Source organism: Anabas testudineus, chromosome 17, assembly GCF_900324465.2.
Source record: "Anabas testudineus chromosome 17, fAnaTes1.2, whole genome shotgun sequence".
Classification (NCBI taxonomy): Eukaryota; Metazoa; Chordata; class Actinopteri; order Anabantiformes; family Anabantidae; genus Anabas; species Anabas testudineus.
The window spans coordinates 5,174,773-5,191,820 of record NC_046626.1 but is presented as its reverse complement, the minus strand read 5'-3'; the positions used below and the strand labels follow the sequence as shown (position 1 = coordinate 5,191,820).

Here is a 17,048-nt window from a genome sequence, read left to right as displayed (position 1 = left end):
TCCGCTTTCCACGGCGTTTGATTTGAAATGAGTTATCACCGCGGGCGAGCGCAGGAAATGTCTCTGGAGGCAAAATCCGAGTTAATGGCTTGTTGAGGCTTTTGAAGATTGTAATCCCATCGATCTCCGAGCTCGACTGTTCACTTTCGGATTGATTTGGCATAAAGACCTGTCGCGAAATTGAACGCGCACATGGGTCCTGCGCAGCCGTCAGGAGTTATTTTTAAGTGCTGAGCATGTGTCGCTTTGATGTTCATTCATTAGGAGTTTTCATCTCTTTCTTCTCTCTCTGCGTGTGCGTGGGAGTTATTGTGCGACTGGGAGCGCTTTGCGTGCAGCAGGCATCATGAGTTCAGCTGCACACAGGCTGAGTCTCTGAGATTGGACAGTGCAACACATACACATACACATACTAACATGTTAGGCTGATCAGGTGTTGAAGTAGGTGTGCCTCTAACTGCTAATGATCCTGAGGGGGGCAAGTTAAATCCCCATGTTTACCAGCTCAACCTGGTCAAGCCCCGTCTGTCTAGCTTGGTGATAAGAGCCAGGCGGCATTAGGGCCATTAACACACCTGCCACAGGAACATAAGTTGGGGAGGGGGGACAGGGCTTATGAGGAGTTGGGGGGAGCACATGCATCCATCAACGTGTCAAAATGGCAGTTGGGATATGAAAGGGAATTAAAGGAGAAGAGAATGGGGCCGATCCATCTTGTGTCTTCTTCTCCTTCCACTGCCCCCTCTTCACCCCCGTGACAGCAGATGCCAAAGTCACACTAGCAGGTGTTGGGTGGGGCCACAGAGTGTGTTAAAGGGTTTAAGTGATTGGGTCTTACCCAGCTTAATGTCAATAACTCTCTGTTTGACTTTGGTTGATCCCACCTTCGATCTGCCGGTGTGATTGTGGAAAAAGTAGTCTTATCCTTGCCTCGTCCTACCCGCATCAGGCGCTGCTCACTCAAGTGTGAGAGCCAACTTCATGGTTGTTGCTGGATGTGGAAAGTGAGAATGTTACTGTTTGCAGTAGAGGGAGAGAGAGAGTTGGGAGACTGTGACACAATGGAGCATCGTGACACAGCATGACGTGCTGTATCTCCATCTGGTGGGCTCCACAAGCGCATATTTAGCATGGGTGGCCCTGTTTGAAATGTGGACTGTGAATTTCACACAGCTTGCAGGCATATGTGCATGTTTGCAGTCTCAGGATATAGGTTGACATTGTGTTTATGGATTGCTGGTTGTTTTATGTTGGGTGATTTACGTAAATGAAAGAGGAAGGCCTTTCGCATAGCTAGGAGGGTTACCTGGTGTGGCAGGGGGGAAGCCCCCCAAACATTGCAGCTCTGGATCTTATGTTTGATTCCACTGAGATGAGCCAGGCTGCTTTTTCCCTGCCTCTGAGGCTAAAAATAGCCCAGTTATGAGTCCTCTTCAGTTAGAGGTTGTGTGTGTGTGTGTGCGCGTGTTTGTCTGCATGTCCTCATGTTGAGTCTTTATAACTTTCTACTTGTTTGTGTGACTGTTCACCCCTGTGCATCTCTCTTTAAAGGAACAATCAACCACTTTATCTTTTTAAAGACACAGTGACAGCATTAATATGGAGATGTTTTTTGGATACAATATTTTGGACAAAAGCTTAAATGTTATTGTATCTCAGTTTATTTTCATAGGAGCAAGTCTAAAAAGAGTCACCTGCTGGTGTTCTAAATCCAAATCTTAATGAGCTAATGTCCTCTTTACTTTGCTAAAGTCAGAGTGTGCACAGATGGGTAACAAAAAAAAGTAAGAGCATAAATGGGCTTGTTAATGCCATCACAAGTTTTCAGAGCAGCTTCAATGCTCCGTGGCAGCTCTCAGTTATTTTTAGCAGTTATCTGTTTATTTTCTTGATTAATTATTTGGTTTATAAAATCTCAAACGACATTGAAAAATCTAGCTCAAATGAAACATCTTCCTGCCAGTGTTGGTTTAAATGTTAAGCTTGACAGTTCATTCTTAACCTGGAGCAAACTGTGTTCTAATAAAGATCATGTCATTCAGTTCACAGCTCTAGACCAAGCAAGTGACTGAACATTAAGTAAAGAATGTGTATACATGTAATTAGATAACTTGATTATCTGGCTTTTTTTAGTTTTTCAGTTAACATATTGGGTTTCTACATGTCTGTTTATGTGCACACGGCCCTGATGCACTGCAGACAAACAAACTAAAGTCCAACAAAATCACTGGACGGTTAAAACCTGTAAGCAATGCTTCCAAAATAAGTTCAGACTACCACAAATTGTTATTTTTTTACTTTTTATATTTAAAGCAGATAAACTGTTATTTTATAGTGTGTAATGTATTTGTTAGAGATGCACCACCCTAATTTGCTGGACAGGTAATGCTACCAATACTTACCATACTAAGTGGATGAGTTTTCCCCAATCCAGGTTAAAATCTGCTTTTTAATCACCAGCTTTTACAGTGTTTCATATCTGTCTTTATGCAGTTGCATCGTGCTGCTGACTGAATTATAAGTGCCATGGCAACATCCTTGTGCACAGTATTGTCTTCTTTATCATTATTTACTTGTAGTTGCTGTTCACTGTAGTCACTTAAAAGCATTGTCACAGCACGAGCCAGCATTGTTTTCTGTTCTGCTTTGTTTGTTTGTTGCACTGAGCTTATGCTACTACGTAAATAGTCATTTAAGTGGAGTGGAGTGAAGTGATTGTGTAGCTACACAAAGTATTCTCAGGTTACTTTAAACATAGACCCCATGCACTGAGGTGTCAAAGGGAGCAATGGGTATCAGAAGAGAAGCTTGGAACTCATTTATTCAGCTGTATATTTGAATGGGCATATCAGGGCAGCACTTTTCATACTGTTTACTTCATATGATGAGCTCTCCTGTTCTACCCCCCCCTCTTCCATCTTCTCTCCAGAGAGCATCAGAAAGGTGCTGGACAAGCAGGCCATTAAGTTTGTGCGAGCCATCAAGCAGGACACCAGGAGCGGCAAATCAGAGGACAGGATTCTGGTGAGAGACACCCTCACTCCACACCATCCCCCTTCCACTCTGCTTTCACATCAGGTCACCTGAAAGAGATAGTCACAGTTAAAGTGAAAGCATCTTTATGTGTGAGGTGTTCAGTATGGAACAGAGTGGTGCTGCCTCATTACAGACAAAGAGGAAATCAATGGAAATTAACTGCGACAAATTGAAAGAGCCATAAGAAGTCGCAGATTACACATCCTCAGACACACAACAGACGCGTTGAAAATCAGGCTTAAGACAGATGCTGTCTCTGTAGAGTAAAGTGGACACCAAGCCATGGCCTACTCAGTCCATCCTCAGAGTTTATTAGATGTGGCAGGGTGGCCTTAATGCCACGGGCAAGAGTGATGTGTGTGTGTGTGTGTGTCCGTGCGTGTGTATGTAAGCTGAGATACAGTCAATAGACGGACATCGGTTGTTGTTTTTTGTGGGTTTTTTTCTTGTTTTTTTACAAGGAGAAACCTCAGTGTGTGTGTGTGTGTGTGTGTGTGTGTGTGTGAGTGCATGCCAGAAGGTGTGTGGGCAGTCTGTGATATGTTCAAGGAGCATGTGCGAACCAAGGCCACCGCTGTAATCGAGAAATTGTCAGTCGGCTACATTAGTGCCTGATCAGTTACTTGCACACAGTTGCTATGCATGAGAGCGAGCTCATTTCCTCCCGTCCTGAATACAACAAAAAAAAAAAAAAGACAAGACAAGTGAATCAAAACTATTAGTCTTTACTTCTCTGTTTTCCATCTCTATTATTTCTCTTCCATGCCTCAGTCAAGTGCCATCATTACCACTCCCCCACCACTTTTGTCATCTTCTTTTTTTGTTTCCTCTCTCCCTCCCTCCTTATCTGTCCATCTCGATTATTCTCTTCTCCGTTATCACCCTCCCCCTCTCCACCATCACCACCGCCGCCACGCCATTCGCGTCTCACTTTCCCTTCATCTCTCCCCTTTATGCCCTTTCCTCTTCCCTCCATCTTTACTCAAACCTGTAAAAGGGTATTGAGCTCCTCTTTCCATCAAAGGCAATTCAATTAGGTCCCTGCCTTATGAGACTTTTTTACTATCCAAATGGGCTTTGGCTGCTGCTGCTGCAGTGGCCACTGCTCCAAATTCTTTCAAAGAAAAGCAGGCAAAGGGAGAGTGAGACGGATATAAGCATTCTTTCTAGCTCATCGTCAAGGTCTCCCCCTCTAAAAGGCAATCTTTTCACTCTAATGGATGCATTTGTTTGGATGTATGAAGGATGAACAGATGAGGGTTTATAAACAGGCTGTTTGTTTCAGTCTGTCTGGGTATTAGGCACAAAATTATCACCCATGCTTGAAATGTCATACATGGTAGTTGGAAAAAGTATTTTAGGATTGCTTTATAATACTGAGCTGAAGTTTAGTCTTAAAAAAATGTTTTTCTAAGCCGGAAGGCTTAGGTGAGGTCTACTTTTACCTTTATTCCCCTTTTTATGTGGATCTCCCTTCACAGCTGAAGTAGATATAACAGGTAAAATCTGTACAGAATCCTAGATTTCATTTTGATTCCTGTGGTTTGTTTAGTTTGTGTGGGAAAAAAAAGTTTGTAATATTATACGTGAAGTTTATATTTATTGTTCTATCTATAAAAGTCTTTGTTCTACATCTTTCTTTTTCCTTTTGCTCCCTTTCCCTCTAGAGACTGCTGGTATCCAGCTGTCTGTGTGTGTTGACTGTACCAGCCATCATACTGTGACACACACACATGCCCCACAACCCCCATCTCACACAGACAACAGGGAGGGGCTCAGCATGGCTTTCAAACTGCACCCAGGGCAATAAGTTGAGGAGCATCAACATGCATGTTTCCCTCACTGTGTGTGCGCAGTCACACACATGCACACACACACACACACACACACACACACACACACACACACACACAGACACACCCATGGATACAGTTTGACATGTGCGGGAGGCATCTAGACAGACACATGGTTCAGTGCGTCAAAAGTTGCCCGTGAACACACACTTACAGCCATTATTAGATCACCCTATTTGAAGATTAGAGGCAACTCAGAAAACAAAGCATCTTCAAAGGCAGAGAGAGGGGGAGAGATATAGAAGGAGAGAGGGGTGGAGGAAATCTCTGATGTGTTGTGATGCCCCAGTTGCTGATTTGGCTCTCACGCCACTTATTTATCTTGATCGGTCGCTCAGTTTTATCCTCTGTTGACTCCACAGTTCCCTTGCTCCTACCTAATAATGGGCCTATTACTGGCTGAGATTGCCACTGTTTGACAGTCCCGAGCACACTCGGGTGCTTATTTTCACTTAGGTTCTGCAGTTATGTGGAGGTTCCGCTCATGAGACTCCAGTGGGACTTGGGTTAGAGATCAAATTAGTGCTACTGCATTCAAAGAGTTGGTTGCGGTTGCGTGTGTAGATGTGTCGGTTTGTAGCATGACTTCAGCACAGATTATCTTTAAAAGTTGGTGGTGATGTTTTACTCTGCAGTCACTTACAGTTGCTTTATTTTCAATAAAATAACTCGTCATGGCCGTAATTAGTCACTAAAAATAAAACTCACTTTTTTTTTCTTTTTTCTTTTTTTTTTAATAAACATGAGAAAACCAAACTGTAGAAGTGTCCATTTATAATTAAGCACCCCGCATTAATTCTTCTCCATTAAAGTAAAATAAGACATTTCTAATTTTCAGTTCTCCTTTTATGCGAAAATATAACAAATGGGACATTTTAGTTGCAACGTGCACATTTTAAAACAAGGAATGGCCTTATAGCCATATAACAATAGGAACAACAAAGGTCGTAAAGTTCTGTCCTTGTAAAACCAGGGGCTCATCAACTCAACAGTTTTTTGACTGGTTGAGCCTTTCTTTAAGTTTTTCTAAAAAGCACTGCTGACTTGTCTTTCTGGAAGTATTGCATACACCCTCACTACTCCTAGTTTGCACAGATTCACCTGTTTTAAATTTGTCTTTTGTATATCTACGATCACTTGTGATTTCCTGAAAATTGGCTGTATTACATTTACACTGATTAGTGAGAAGCCACCTGAAAGGGTTTTGCTTTTGAGAACTGCAGTGTACTCGGTGGCAAATTGTTGAGGGTCTGGTGTACTTTAAACAAGAGCTAGAGAATGCTCAGCTAAGTTGTTAAGAAAAGCATGACAAATTCTTCAACTAAATATCAGACCCCAAAATGTATTCTATTAAAAGGATAAGAAAACCATTCTACTTATTTATTTATGCAACATTCTAATTCCTTTCCCTGTTATACATCCTCAGTTGTACATTGTTTGGTTTTGTTATCTTTATCTGAATCTCACATTTTAATAATCTGTAAAACCCAGAGAAAAATAAATAAAATTGAGTCGACTTCCATTTTTTAGCAGTTAGTTATTACTATTGCCAAATGTAGATATACTGGATAACTGAGTGTCTTGGAAATGATAATTACTGTAATGTAAGATTATTGTTTCCAAGATGTGCTTCATGTTTGGAGCTCATCTGCATGATTAGTTTCTTTCTTTGACATTTCTTCCTTAATCGTGTCTTCAATGCGATCTCATGAATCTCATTTTCCTTAACAGAGTCGTTTGTTGCTTTTTTTTTCAGTTTCCTTGCTATTGTTTTTGCTCTCTGCCTTTTCAGTTTTTGACCTTTGGTGTGTCTTGTGGTCATTGGGGTTTTTAACCTCATCTGCATGAATTAGTGTTTTCAATCTTCCCACAGCACATCTTTTTAATTATTGAATTTGATCACTGTTTGGAGCTGTTAAATTGCTTCTGTTGCTCAGTGCTCTGTCCAGTGTAAACTACATCATCGACTTGCGCTTAACTGATTTGTCCAGACCCTGAGGTAATTCTCTGTACATAGTTAAATGTTTCCCAAATTAGACCATAGGCAATAAAGTGTAACTAAAACTGGAACTGACTTTGTACAGTAGTGTTGCAAAACTATGGCTCATCAGAGTAAAAAAGCCTCCCTCCTGGGGCCACCGCTTTAATGAAGGTGAGAAATCTCAGGGGTGAGGAGTTGACCTGCAATTCAAAGTTGTTATAAAAGTATATTTTTCCCGACTTTAACATTTGCTTTGCCTGGGAATCAGTGGATACTTACATTTCCATAGGTCTCAATTAAAAGTAAATTGAAATTTGACCTTTTATTGAAATGGGAAAAAAAACAAAACAAATTCCAATCGGTCAATCAATTGTTAATCATATAATCAAGTGGCTGTACCTGATTTGTTAGGGCGGTCACCTGTGAACCCTAGGATTGGTGGTTCGTTTCCCGGTTCCTCTTGTCCACATGTTGGGATGTCCTTGGACAAGACACTGAAACCATGTTGTAGCATCATCTACTGTATGTACAGCTGTAAACAAAATATTCTCAAGGGGATAAAAAAGTAGTTTAAATTAGAAAATCATTTTTTGCTCTGACTCCCACAGGTGATATGATGTATTCTTTGAATCCTCCCCTCCTCTTGCCTCATCTCATTCAATTACTGACTTGCCACATTTCCCAGATTAATTTTTTTTATATCTCCCACAGAATGTGATTGAACATCTTAAATTTCTAAGTGTGGCGAGAAATCCAGCTCACTGCCATGCAACAAATTGAGCCCAGAACAGACAGAAGGATTTGTAAAAGCTCTTCTTTTGGCATTTATTACTTCATCAACACTGTTCATTGAAGCCAGACTGAAAAGATTTGGGACTTCTATGGAAACAATAGAAGGACTGTGCTAGAAAATTAACATGTGCTGGCAAACCAAGTAGGTGGCAAGAGACGCATAATCAACACTGTCCATTTTAAACAGTGTAACTGGTCCCTGCTTTTAGCTCAGATGAGACCTTTTTATTTTTAAGTTATTTATACGTTTCCAACTGTGACATGAAGCCGGGCACAAAGCAGTAATGCAGAGAAAGCCCATCTTATATTGCTTCAGTTTTTATTTAACAGCGCCTCATGTTTTTGTGTAGGGAGCTTGTGTAATGGGAACATTATCACTGCACTATTTTCCCTTTCCAGCTTTTTCCTCTGAGATGCTGCATGGAATCATTTTCCCCGCAAGCATCTGGGATTTACCATCTGACGGAGCGCAGCGACCGTTGTGCTGTAATTAGGAGTCTTTCTTTTATCGTAACACATGTTGTTAGTCTATGGTGGCGAGGCTATGAAGTGTGACTGCTGACCTTCTCTGTTCCCCCGTGAGAAGGAGACAAAGTATGAATGAGAGTCTGTGTGTTGTCACGGCTGAAGGGCAACTCGAAACGTCTCTGCTTCTACTTTATCTTTCCATCCTATTCATTTCCCTTCTCTCCCTCCATCCCTCGTTTTCATTGTTCTGAGTCTCCTGGATCGCCCCCACACACTCACTTTCTTCTTTCCTCATCCATTTGGCCTCTCCCACACTCACTGCTTATCTCCATCTCATTCCCTTATTGTCACATTTATTTTCTCGTCCCAAGTTTTTTTTTTTTTACCTTTCATCCCATTTATCCAGTCCCTGCCATTCTTCAACCCCAGTTTCCTCCCTTAGACTCATATTTTACTTCCCTCTATAGTACAACTCAGCAACCACTTCCCATTATCTCTCTCTTTTTTTTCTTACAACAGATCCTTTGAGTTTCAGAGCACTTGCTTGCTGTTGCTTTGATTTAGGAGCATTGGACTAGTGGGTTTTTATGAGGCAGTTTGGAGCATGATGCTTTGAATATTTCTCTCTTTTTCAACCACTCTAAAGTCCACTTATAAAGCAGGACCCGGGGCATCTGTGTGCGCGCGCGCGCACACACACACACACACACACACACACACACACACACACACACACAAATGCACATTAGCAGACAGATTGAGTGATGGCAGGGTTGTGTTCTTATGATGCTGAGTTCACTTGAGTGATAGTGGCTGACTCTCTCTGTGTGACAGGGAGAAAGAGAGGGAGAGGCAGATATTTGTAGTCCAAAGCCAGCTTAGCAAGCTATTTTGAATCATTATATGAGTGTATGTACTGTACAGCCATGCTGGACCAATGCAAACGTCTGTATTGGAATGTTTCTGATATTTAATTTATTTATTTGCTCTGTGTATCATGTCTATGTGCGCGCATGTTTTGAAAATGCCCTTGTGGTTCAGCCAGTAATACAGAGGGCAGCCAAATCTGGTCCTCTGTACAAGCTGATCCTCAGCTTGTTCCCCCAGGGGCAACGCCGCAAGACACACACACATACATACACACACTTTCATTTGCACCATCTCGTTTGAAGTGCAAGACCCAGTGCCTGACAGCTTATGATTAATATAAGCCCCCACCCTGGGCCCTCTCGACTGTGCGTGCATGCAAACTCACATAGATCCACAAAAAATACATTTGTTGTTTTTGTGCGTGAACTGTACATGCATTGCCTCTGTAGGACACACACTCCCACCCTGCCCTCACAGTCTGCTCCAGGGGCCTGCCGGCTGGCTGGCTGACTGGCTCTTTGAACTAGTGCTTCTGACACTGTGCCATCACAGCAAGGGCACCACTTTTACCACCATCCCATAATATTTGCAAACTCGTCCTTCTCTCTTGCCACTTGCTTATCACTTTTGAGATTGTCACCTGCTGTTTGTTTGGCAGACCAGTTCAATAAAAGTCAACTATTGCATCTCAGAGGATTCCCTGGGTGGAAAAAGAATCTTTGTGTGTATTTTAGGATTTTGCTTTGATTCTTTAAGGGAAGGATTCCCAGAATGCCACACAAGGGGGAAAACATTCTGGACTATTGGGGCTTGTCTCTTTGTGCCAGTTAATTATATTAGCTGGATAGCTGATCCCTATAGCTTGATGGTTGTCTGACCTGTTTCCAGCAGGTCATTTATGTGCAGTGATTGAGCCAGGATTGTCCTTGGAGGGACTCACATGGGACCAGAAAAAAGGGGTCTAGGGGTCATAGCTCTGTTATATTGTCAGGAGACAATAAAAAAAATAAAAAATAAATAAAAATTGATTGGTAAGGAATGATATTAAACAATGTGAAAAGTGTTACTGCATTATTTCAGATCTAGTATATCTTTAACACTTTTGAAGAATAATATTTATTTAAAGAAATAAATAATGAATTAGAAATAGGACAGGAAAGTCCTTTGATCAGGACTTAACCGTCTGACAACTGACATCAGTATGTTTACTGTACATGAAATCGACTTCAAAGGTAGAGGCGATGTCTCTATCTAGAAAACCAGCCCAGCTAAATGTAGTTGGTATTCCTACATTAGTGGGATAATTTAAAATGCACATTATATTTCATTACTCTAATTTAATTATGACAAGTGACATATGACAAATAAGGATATTATCTAAAAGGACTGTATTATTGTGTCTGTATCCCCTTCACTACGTGAGCTTCCTTATCTTAGCTAATGTCATAATTTCCCAGACTACCAGGACAACTATTTGAAGTGCCTAAAGAGTAACTGAGCAATTCAGACTATAGAAAATAAATGCTCCTGAACCACTGCTGTTCATTAAGGTGTAGATCTGCTTCTTAATGCATTTGTCTGTGAAAGCAGGAGGTCCAGCCATAACTCACCAATTTTTAGATATTAGTTTATGATTCAGGATACTTTGTTAAATATAAAATGCAAATTTTCATACCAAAAAACTTTTGTCATAGTCTAGTATTTCATAGTATTAAACAATAACCCTTTGTAATTCCTTTCTAAGAAAATTCTATATCATTTTGCTGATAATTTTTAAAATTGAGATTTGAAATTTTAGTTTTACTATTAAATTCGTAGTAGAATCTATTTTTCATATTTACATTTTAATTCACACAATAGTATAACAGTAAAAAACTAAATGTAATTATATTGCAGTAAATTACATAGTGTTAAATAATATAATCTGTGACATGTTTGTGACAATGTTGTTGAAGCTCTGCCAAGCTGAAACCTGGATCAAAAAGACATTTGTGGTCATTATGGTTCACAAGTATATGAAGGACTCAACTATTTCTATAAGCCCGACAATTTATTACAGTGCTGACAGAACCTTGCACATTATGCCTTTGAACTGGCTAGACTAATGTTGCAGTATGGCAGCGGGAGAGATGCATCTCACACACCTGGATGAAACATCTTCGATTGGTCACTACTTACTACTGTGTAGCTACAACAAACTGGTTGGAAATTTATCTGCTAAGGCAGCTGAAGACACTTTATTGACCGTCAGACTTACTGGAGCAGCAAAAAGACTCTATTCAGGCTCACTGTTTAAATGTCGAAACAAACTGGAGTAACATTACACTCTTTAAACACATATTTGGCAGAGCATCACATAACAATTTATGAGGCAACAGTCAACTATTTAGTAATTGGCTATTCCAAGAAATAAATGTTGAATCTACTTAGAAAATCTAAAAATGAGGAGCCTGCTTAGCTTTTATTCAGCCCTTGATTTTTATGGGAGGCAGTGGGGCACAGAGAGGTTGTAGTAAAGAGAAATTTTGTAGGAGGACATGCTGCGTGACTCAAGCCCTGTCTGCTATACCTCATGTATTGAATAAATATCCCTCAGATTTTTTCCTTCACCACTGCACATTCCCCATTCAAGTAGGCAAAAAATAACTGCCTGGAGTATTGATTGTCTCTAATGATACCTCAATGGGCTGTAAATGATATATCAAGACAGGAGAAACCCTACGCAAGAGGCCTTGTTCAGCATCAGAGCATCAAATTGGCACCCGTCAGAGAGTCTGCATTATTGATGCCTCTGTTTACATGATGAGACCTTCTGTCAGGTTGCAACACTTTTGAAAGGAGAATATGCCTTTCATTTTCAAACTATATATACATCTCTCAACTTTCTTTTCCCTCATTCTGTGTGCCTCAAAGTCCTATCACACTGCCCCCACTCCTCTCTGGATTTATACAAGAGTTTTCAAACTTGTCAAGATTATGTGATTGGACTAACAATCTTCTGCAGAGGCCCCTCTACCAGCTTAGTGTGGAGATTCTTTTCCCCTTGGCTAGGATATCATTCTGTCGTCCCCTTTTCGTCTCTTGTTTTCATTCCTGTCCCTCTCCTCTGTCTCTACTCTATGGGAGTCTGTTATGGATGTCTATATAGTTAAGACACAGAGTTGATCTGTGGGGCCAACTTTGCTGGGACTTGGTGTAGCATAGTGGAAGGGAATCTGAGGACTTGATTATCAGGAGGGAGATCTGGTATCTCCGTCCTTCTATCTCTCTCTCTCTCTCTCTCTCTCTCTCTCTCTCTTTGTATGTTTTATTTTCTTTCTTCCTCTCACCACCACTCAGCAGGGCGCCATTAGCCATTCAGCACAGAAAGGCCTTGAGGAATTGAAAGCGACAGAGCAGAAAAAGAATAGAAAAACTGAAACGGGAAAGGAGACAGGGGAGTTGGGAGACAGGGGGAGGTGGGGTGAGGGCGGGAGAGGATGGAGTGAGGTGTTGAGGCGGGGGAAAACCAGACAGGGCACGGTGGCACACAGAGAGATGGAGGGATTAGGGATTAAGGAAGAAGATGGTGGGGTGGTGGGGGGTGATGGGGAGGTGGGGGATGAACAGATTTCCATGGTGATGTAAAGAGAAATCAGAGTTATGGCAGGTTGCAAGGGAGGGAATTATGGATAAGGCAGGAATGGTATTTGAAAGCCAGCTGAAAAAGAGCAAAGAGAAAGTGTGGGCAAGCATTAGAGAAAGAGTTAGGGAGGGGTAGAGATGCACAGTGCATGCATGGGGTATGCTAATTATGGATTTTTGAATTATGAATACGATTAATTACATAGGAAAATGTGAATATATTCACATTTTCTTTCTCTTATCCTCACTTTTAAATGGTAATGCTTTCCTTTTGGCAGAGACACGCCTCGTTTTGCTTACTCTTCCCATCTTCCTTGTCATCCATCTCCTCTTCCTCCCCCTTATCTCACCATTAGTTCCTTCTCTGCCGCAGTGAAGTATCTGTTGAATAAGTGCTGCTTAGCTCCATCAACACAACTTAGCGCGATAAACTGGACTGTCATATGACTTGCAATCTCACCATAATATTTCTTTCACACACACACTCGCACGCGCTATCATCATTAGCTTGCTAATGTCTAGAGTGCTTAGCATGACTTACGAGCCATTTGGATAAACTGCAGAGATGATTTGCTCTCTTTATGGGGTGTTTGTGCTGTGCTATTTTTTGCTGCGATTTGCATTTTGCATTTCCCGTTCTGTGACAGAAAAATGAATGTCTTCTCCCCTCAGGTCCTGGCAACATGGAGACTGTATCTCTTTGCTGTCAAAGTGCCCACCAAGGTAAATGTTCCCCTGCTCTCAGTGGAGTTTTATGGTTTTTACTTGCCAGCCTTGATCTCATGGTAACTCACAAGAGATGAGACAAAAAAAAGTATCGGATAACAATGGTGTCTGTCTCAGATATTTAGAATGAGACCCGTAATGGTAATGATAATGATTACAGTGAATATGATATAATGGCAGGTGGCATAAAGCAATAGTGTGAAATGTTGGCAGTTTACTTTTTGGAAAATAGTTAAATGAGAGAACAGATACAACCAGCAGCTTGATCATGGATTTAATTACCTTTCGGTAAAGCCACGCTAGCTCTCTGCTCCTGTTCTCAGTATTTACTGTATGGTAAACTAGACCAACTAGCCGTTGGCTGTAGCATCATATTTATCTCTGCAGACATAAAGTGGCATTGATCTTCTCATCTAACTCTTTACAAGAAAGTTGTTAATGTCAGAGTTTTTATTTGATGATCATTTCACTTTATTTTTTAATGTTAAACTGTTTTTAATATTATTCTATCAATCATAATGCTGTTCACATCACTGCAGATTCTGAGATCTGGGACAACATCATAATGAAGCAAAATAAGAAACGAGCAGTCAAACGATCAGCTTATAAACAACTCAAGTTCTTCGTTTGCTTTGTTTACCGCAGCACACATGGATCCAATTTTGACTTCTCTTGTTTGCGTACTGATAAGCAACACTTTCATTTATTGTGCGTGGCACGTTATGAAATTTCTCTTCCAGAGCAATAGTTCTTCCTTTTCAGCCAGACTCTAAGAAGAGCTGTCAATCTCTGGAGGCATGAGTAGCATTAACATGGCTAGCATTAGGTTGCATATCATCATTCAGATTTTTTTCCATTGTTATTTTTTATTGTTGTTCTTATTCTTATTATTTATCCTTTACACAAGCTTTTGTTCTACATTTAGTTCAACTAGCTTTGGTGTTTGCTTTAGACATAAGATCATGACATACGCCCCTGCATTCTCAGATCTCAGGAGTTACATGGTGTGGACAGTATTATTGTCAATAAAAAAAAAAAAAAATTATTATCTTTTAAATATGATGTCAATGTAATGTCTTTCTGCTATTTTCAGATGGAGGTCACTTTCAATTTCTTGGAAATCAGAGCAATGAACACCTACCCAGAGCACCAGGTAACAGCATTTGTTCCCGCCTTTTGGTCCCTCACAGCAGTGTAAAGTATTATTATAGAAAAACTCTCATGTCCATACACTACAGGTTGTCATTGACACAGACAAGACTACCTACTCATTGAGACTGCAGACCCAGGATCAGCTGGATCACATGGTCAACCACATCAACTACGCCCTCTCTCGAGTCTTCAACAACTCCATTTATGCGTAAGCATCACCATACATGCTCGCCTCGAGCAAAGGAACGACTCTTTCTGTTTCTGTTTTATGCACTGAGGAGCGAGGACAAGTTGGCCGACGTTAACAGCACTCGTCAGTGCGTTGGCAAGTTGGCAGCTTCACTTTCGGGCAGCTTCCCTCTTCAACAGCTGAATGCATTCTTGTATCGCTGTAGTTTGCATGCAGCCCATTTTTGTGTCACAGTAGACTTTAATACCCAGCAATCACTGGGATTAAATCAGCCAACTGACACTGAGTAGGCTGTTACCTGAAGGCATTGTGTTCGCTCTTTTTTTTTTTATTTTCTAAAGCAGTTTATGTAGTAGAAGCAGTGAGTAGCGGAACACACATTCACTAAAGAAGCTGTAGAATCAGGCCTCCAGTAAAAACAACATGCTCTTAGTGCATTTGAACAAACTATTTACCCACGTCACAACAATGCAGAAGGATGCGTTGGTAGACAGTGACATGATGCAAAGTAGTTGGTAGCAGCATTTAAAGGAACTGATTTATTAGTTTAAACTTTGAGACTTCAAAGACATCACAGTGGTATGTAATGATCACAGCATGTTTTTACAGGTTTGGAAGTGATCACAGTAATGTTATTTTACCTTCATCATCAGAAGGCAAACATCAGAAATACTGTATTTACAAAAATGTGTGCTTGCATGTTCGTGATTGGCCAATGCAGTGCCTTGCCAGATGATGTGCGGCAGAAAAGTCTGTCTGAATACTACTGAACACAGTTGAAAATCCTAAGTGGGCTCTTTATCTCCTCTGAACTTTCTTAAGAGGATATGTCTGACAAACATTCTGAAGACCAGCCTGGAGAGAGAGAGAGAGAGAAAGATCTGGACATTTTCAACTGATGGTTATGTGGATGTATTGGTGAGCAGGCAAGCAAGACAGAGTATATTCCCCTCTCTCCTGGGTCTATTCTACAATTTCTAAGAGCAATAGGATTGACTGTGCTCTGGCTATTGACCTGCACAAGGGTATCTCTGCACTCCATCATATTTCAGAATGGCTCTTTTCCATTAGGGCCACGGTGTATGATTGCTTCCAGTGAGAGCATTTAGAGAGGGGAGAACAGAGGGAGGGAAGTTATCATAGGTTTGATTGCACAGCCCTGTAACTGATTGGTGCTGCTGTATTGAAGTACATAATGCAGATAGTATCAAGATAACATGCGTGTACACACACATTCCATGGGCAAATGATAGTGAAGATAAGATGGGGATTAAGGTCACGGATGTGGTTAGGTGTTGTGTGTGATTTGTTGACAAATGGGATTAAGGATGGTGTGTGTTGAATGCAACAGTATATGAGTATAATCCTATCAAAAAGCCAAAGCAGGTACTGCACAGTATTATGGACACAGTGTTTACTTTGTGGTCACAGTCCATGCTGATTTCTGCTTACTGAATGTTTTTGTCAAAGAAAAAAAAAAATCAAAAAGCACAACCAGTAAGCTGAGGAGCATGCTTCTTTTATATAATAGCAGTGGTAGCTTCAAATAGCATCCCAGTGTGTTATTTATTCACTACCATAGCAAAGCCATAAGCTGTTTCGACATTGCACTTGTTCAATTTCCATCTTAATTCTGACTAGAGCAGCTAATAGATGAAAAACAAATGTGCCGCAAATTAGCATCTTGTCAGTGCAAATAAGGCAGTGTTATCATTTTAAGGATATTGTGTAGATAGTAATTTTGGCAGTGAATCTTTTGGTATTCTTATTTAACTGGAAGTTGTATGAGAATGTATTTTTGTGCATAACAATGTCTTGAAGGAGTAGTGTTAGCACTGTGTGGGAGGTTACACTCATTCAGTTATTCACACCTGAGAGTTCAGTGCCTTGTTTAAGGGGTCTTCAGCAGCATAGGAAGAGGAAAAGCATATAATTTATCATCCACATGAGGCTTTTCTAAACACGTGACCCCCTTCTCCTCAATCAAGGGTCTAAAAAATATATATTTTAATGATGTTGATGCAATTTCAGGTATTTAACACTTTTGTATTTAGTTAAATATCACATGACAATGGAATACAACAAGTAAAGGTTTTCACTTCAACCAGGTTGGTGTCTCTCACAGACATTCTGGAGATGACCAGCATAAAAAGAAATTTCATCCAAAGAAAAAAATGTGGAAGTGGAAAAGGTTAATAATCACTTTGATGACCTACAGCAACAACATGTCAGTATTACAAGAATAAATGCTTTATGGAAAGATCGTCCCTATAACTCTTATTGAGGATTTTCTTTTGTGCACCATTGCATGTCTATGGTCCACAAGTGTGGAAGTCAGAGTGAGTGTAGATTAGCT

At 40.6% G+C, this 17,048-nt stretch overlaps 1 protein-coding gene across 1 annotated transcript in view; it reads left to right on the top strand.

Annotated features, from left to right (window-relative positions):
- The window catches only part of carmil3 (capping protein regulator and myosin 1 linker 3), a 72,448-nt gene that overhangs the window by 1,513 nt on the left and 53,887 nt on the right, over window positions 1-17,048 (top strand). Inside the window, 4 exon segments of the mRNA XM_026375528.1 lie at window positions 2,930-3,024; window positions 13,297-13,347; window positions 14,444-14,503; window positions 14,589-14,710. Of these exon segments, the coding sequence (XP_026231313.1) occupies window positions 2,930-3,024; window positions 13,297-13,347; window positions 14,444-14,503; window positions 14,589-14,710 (328 nt within the window).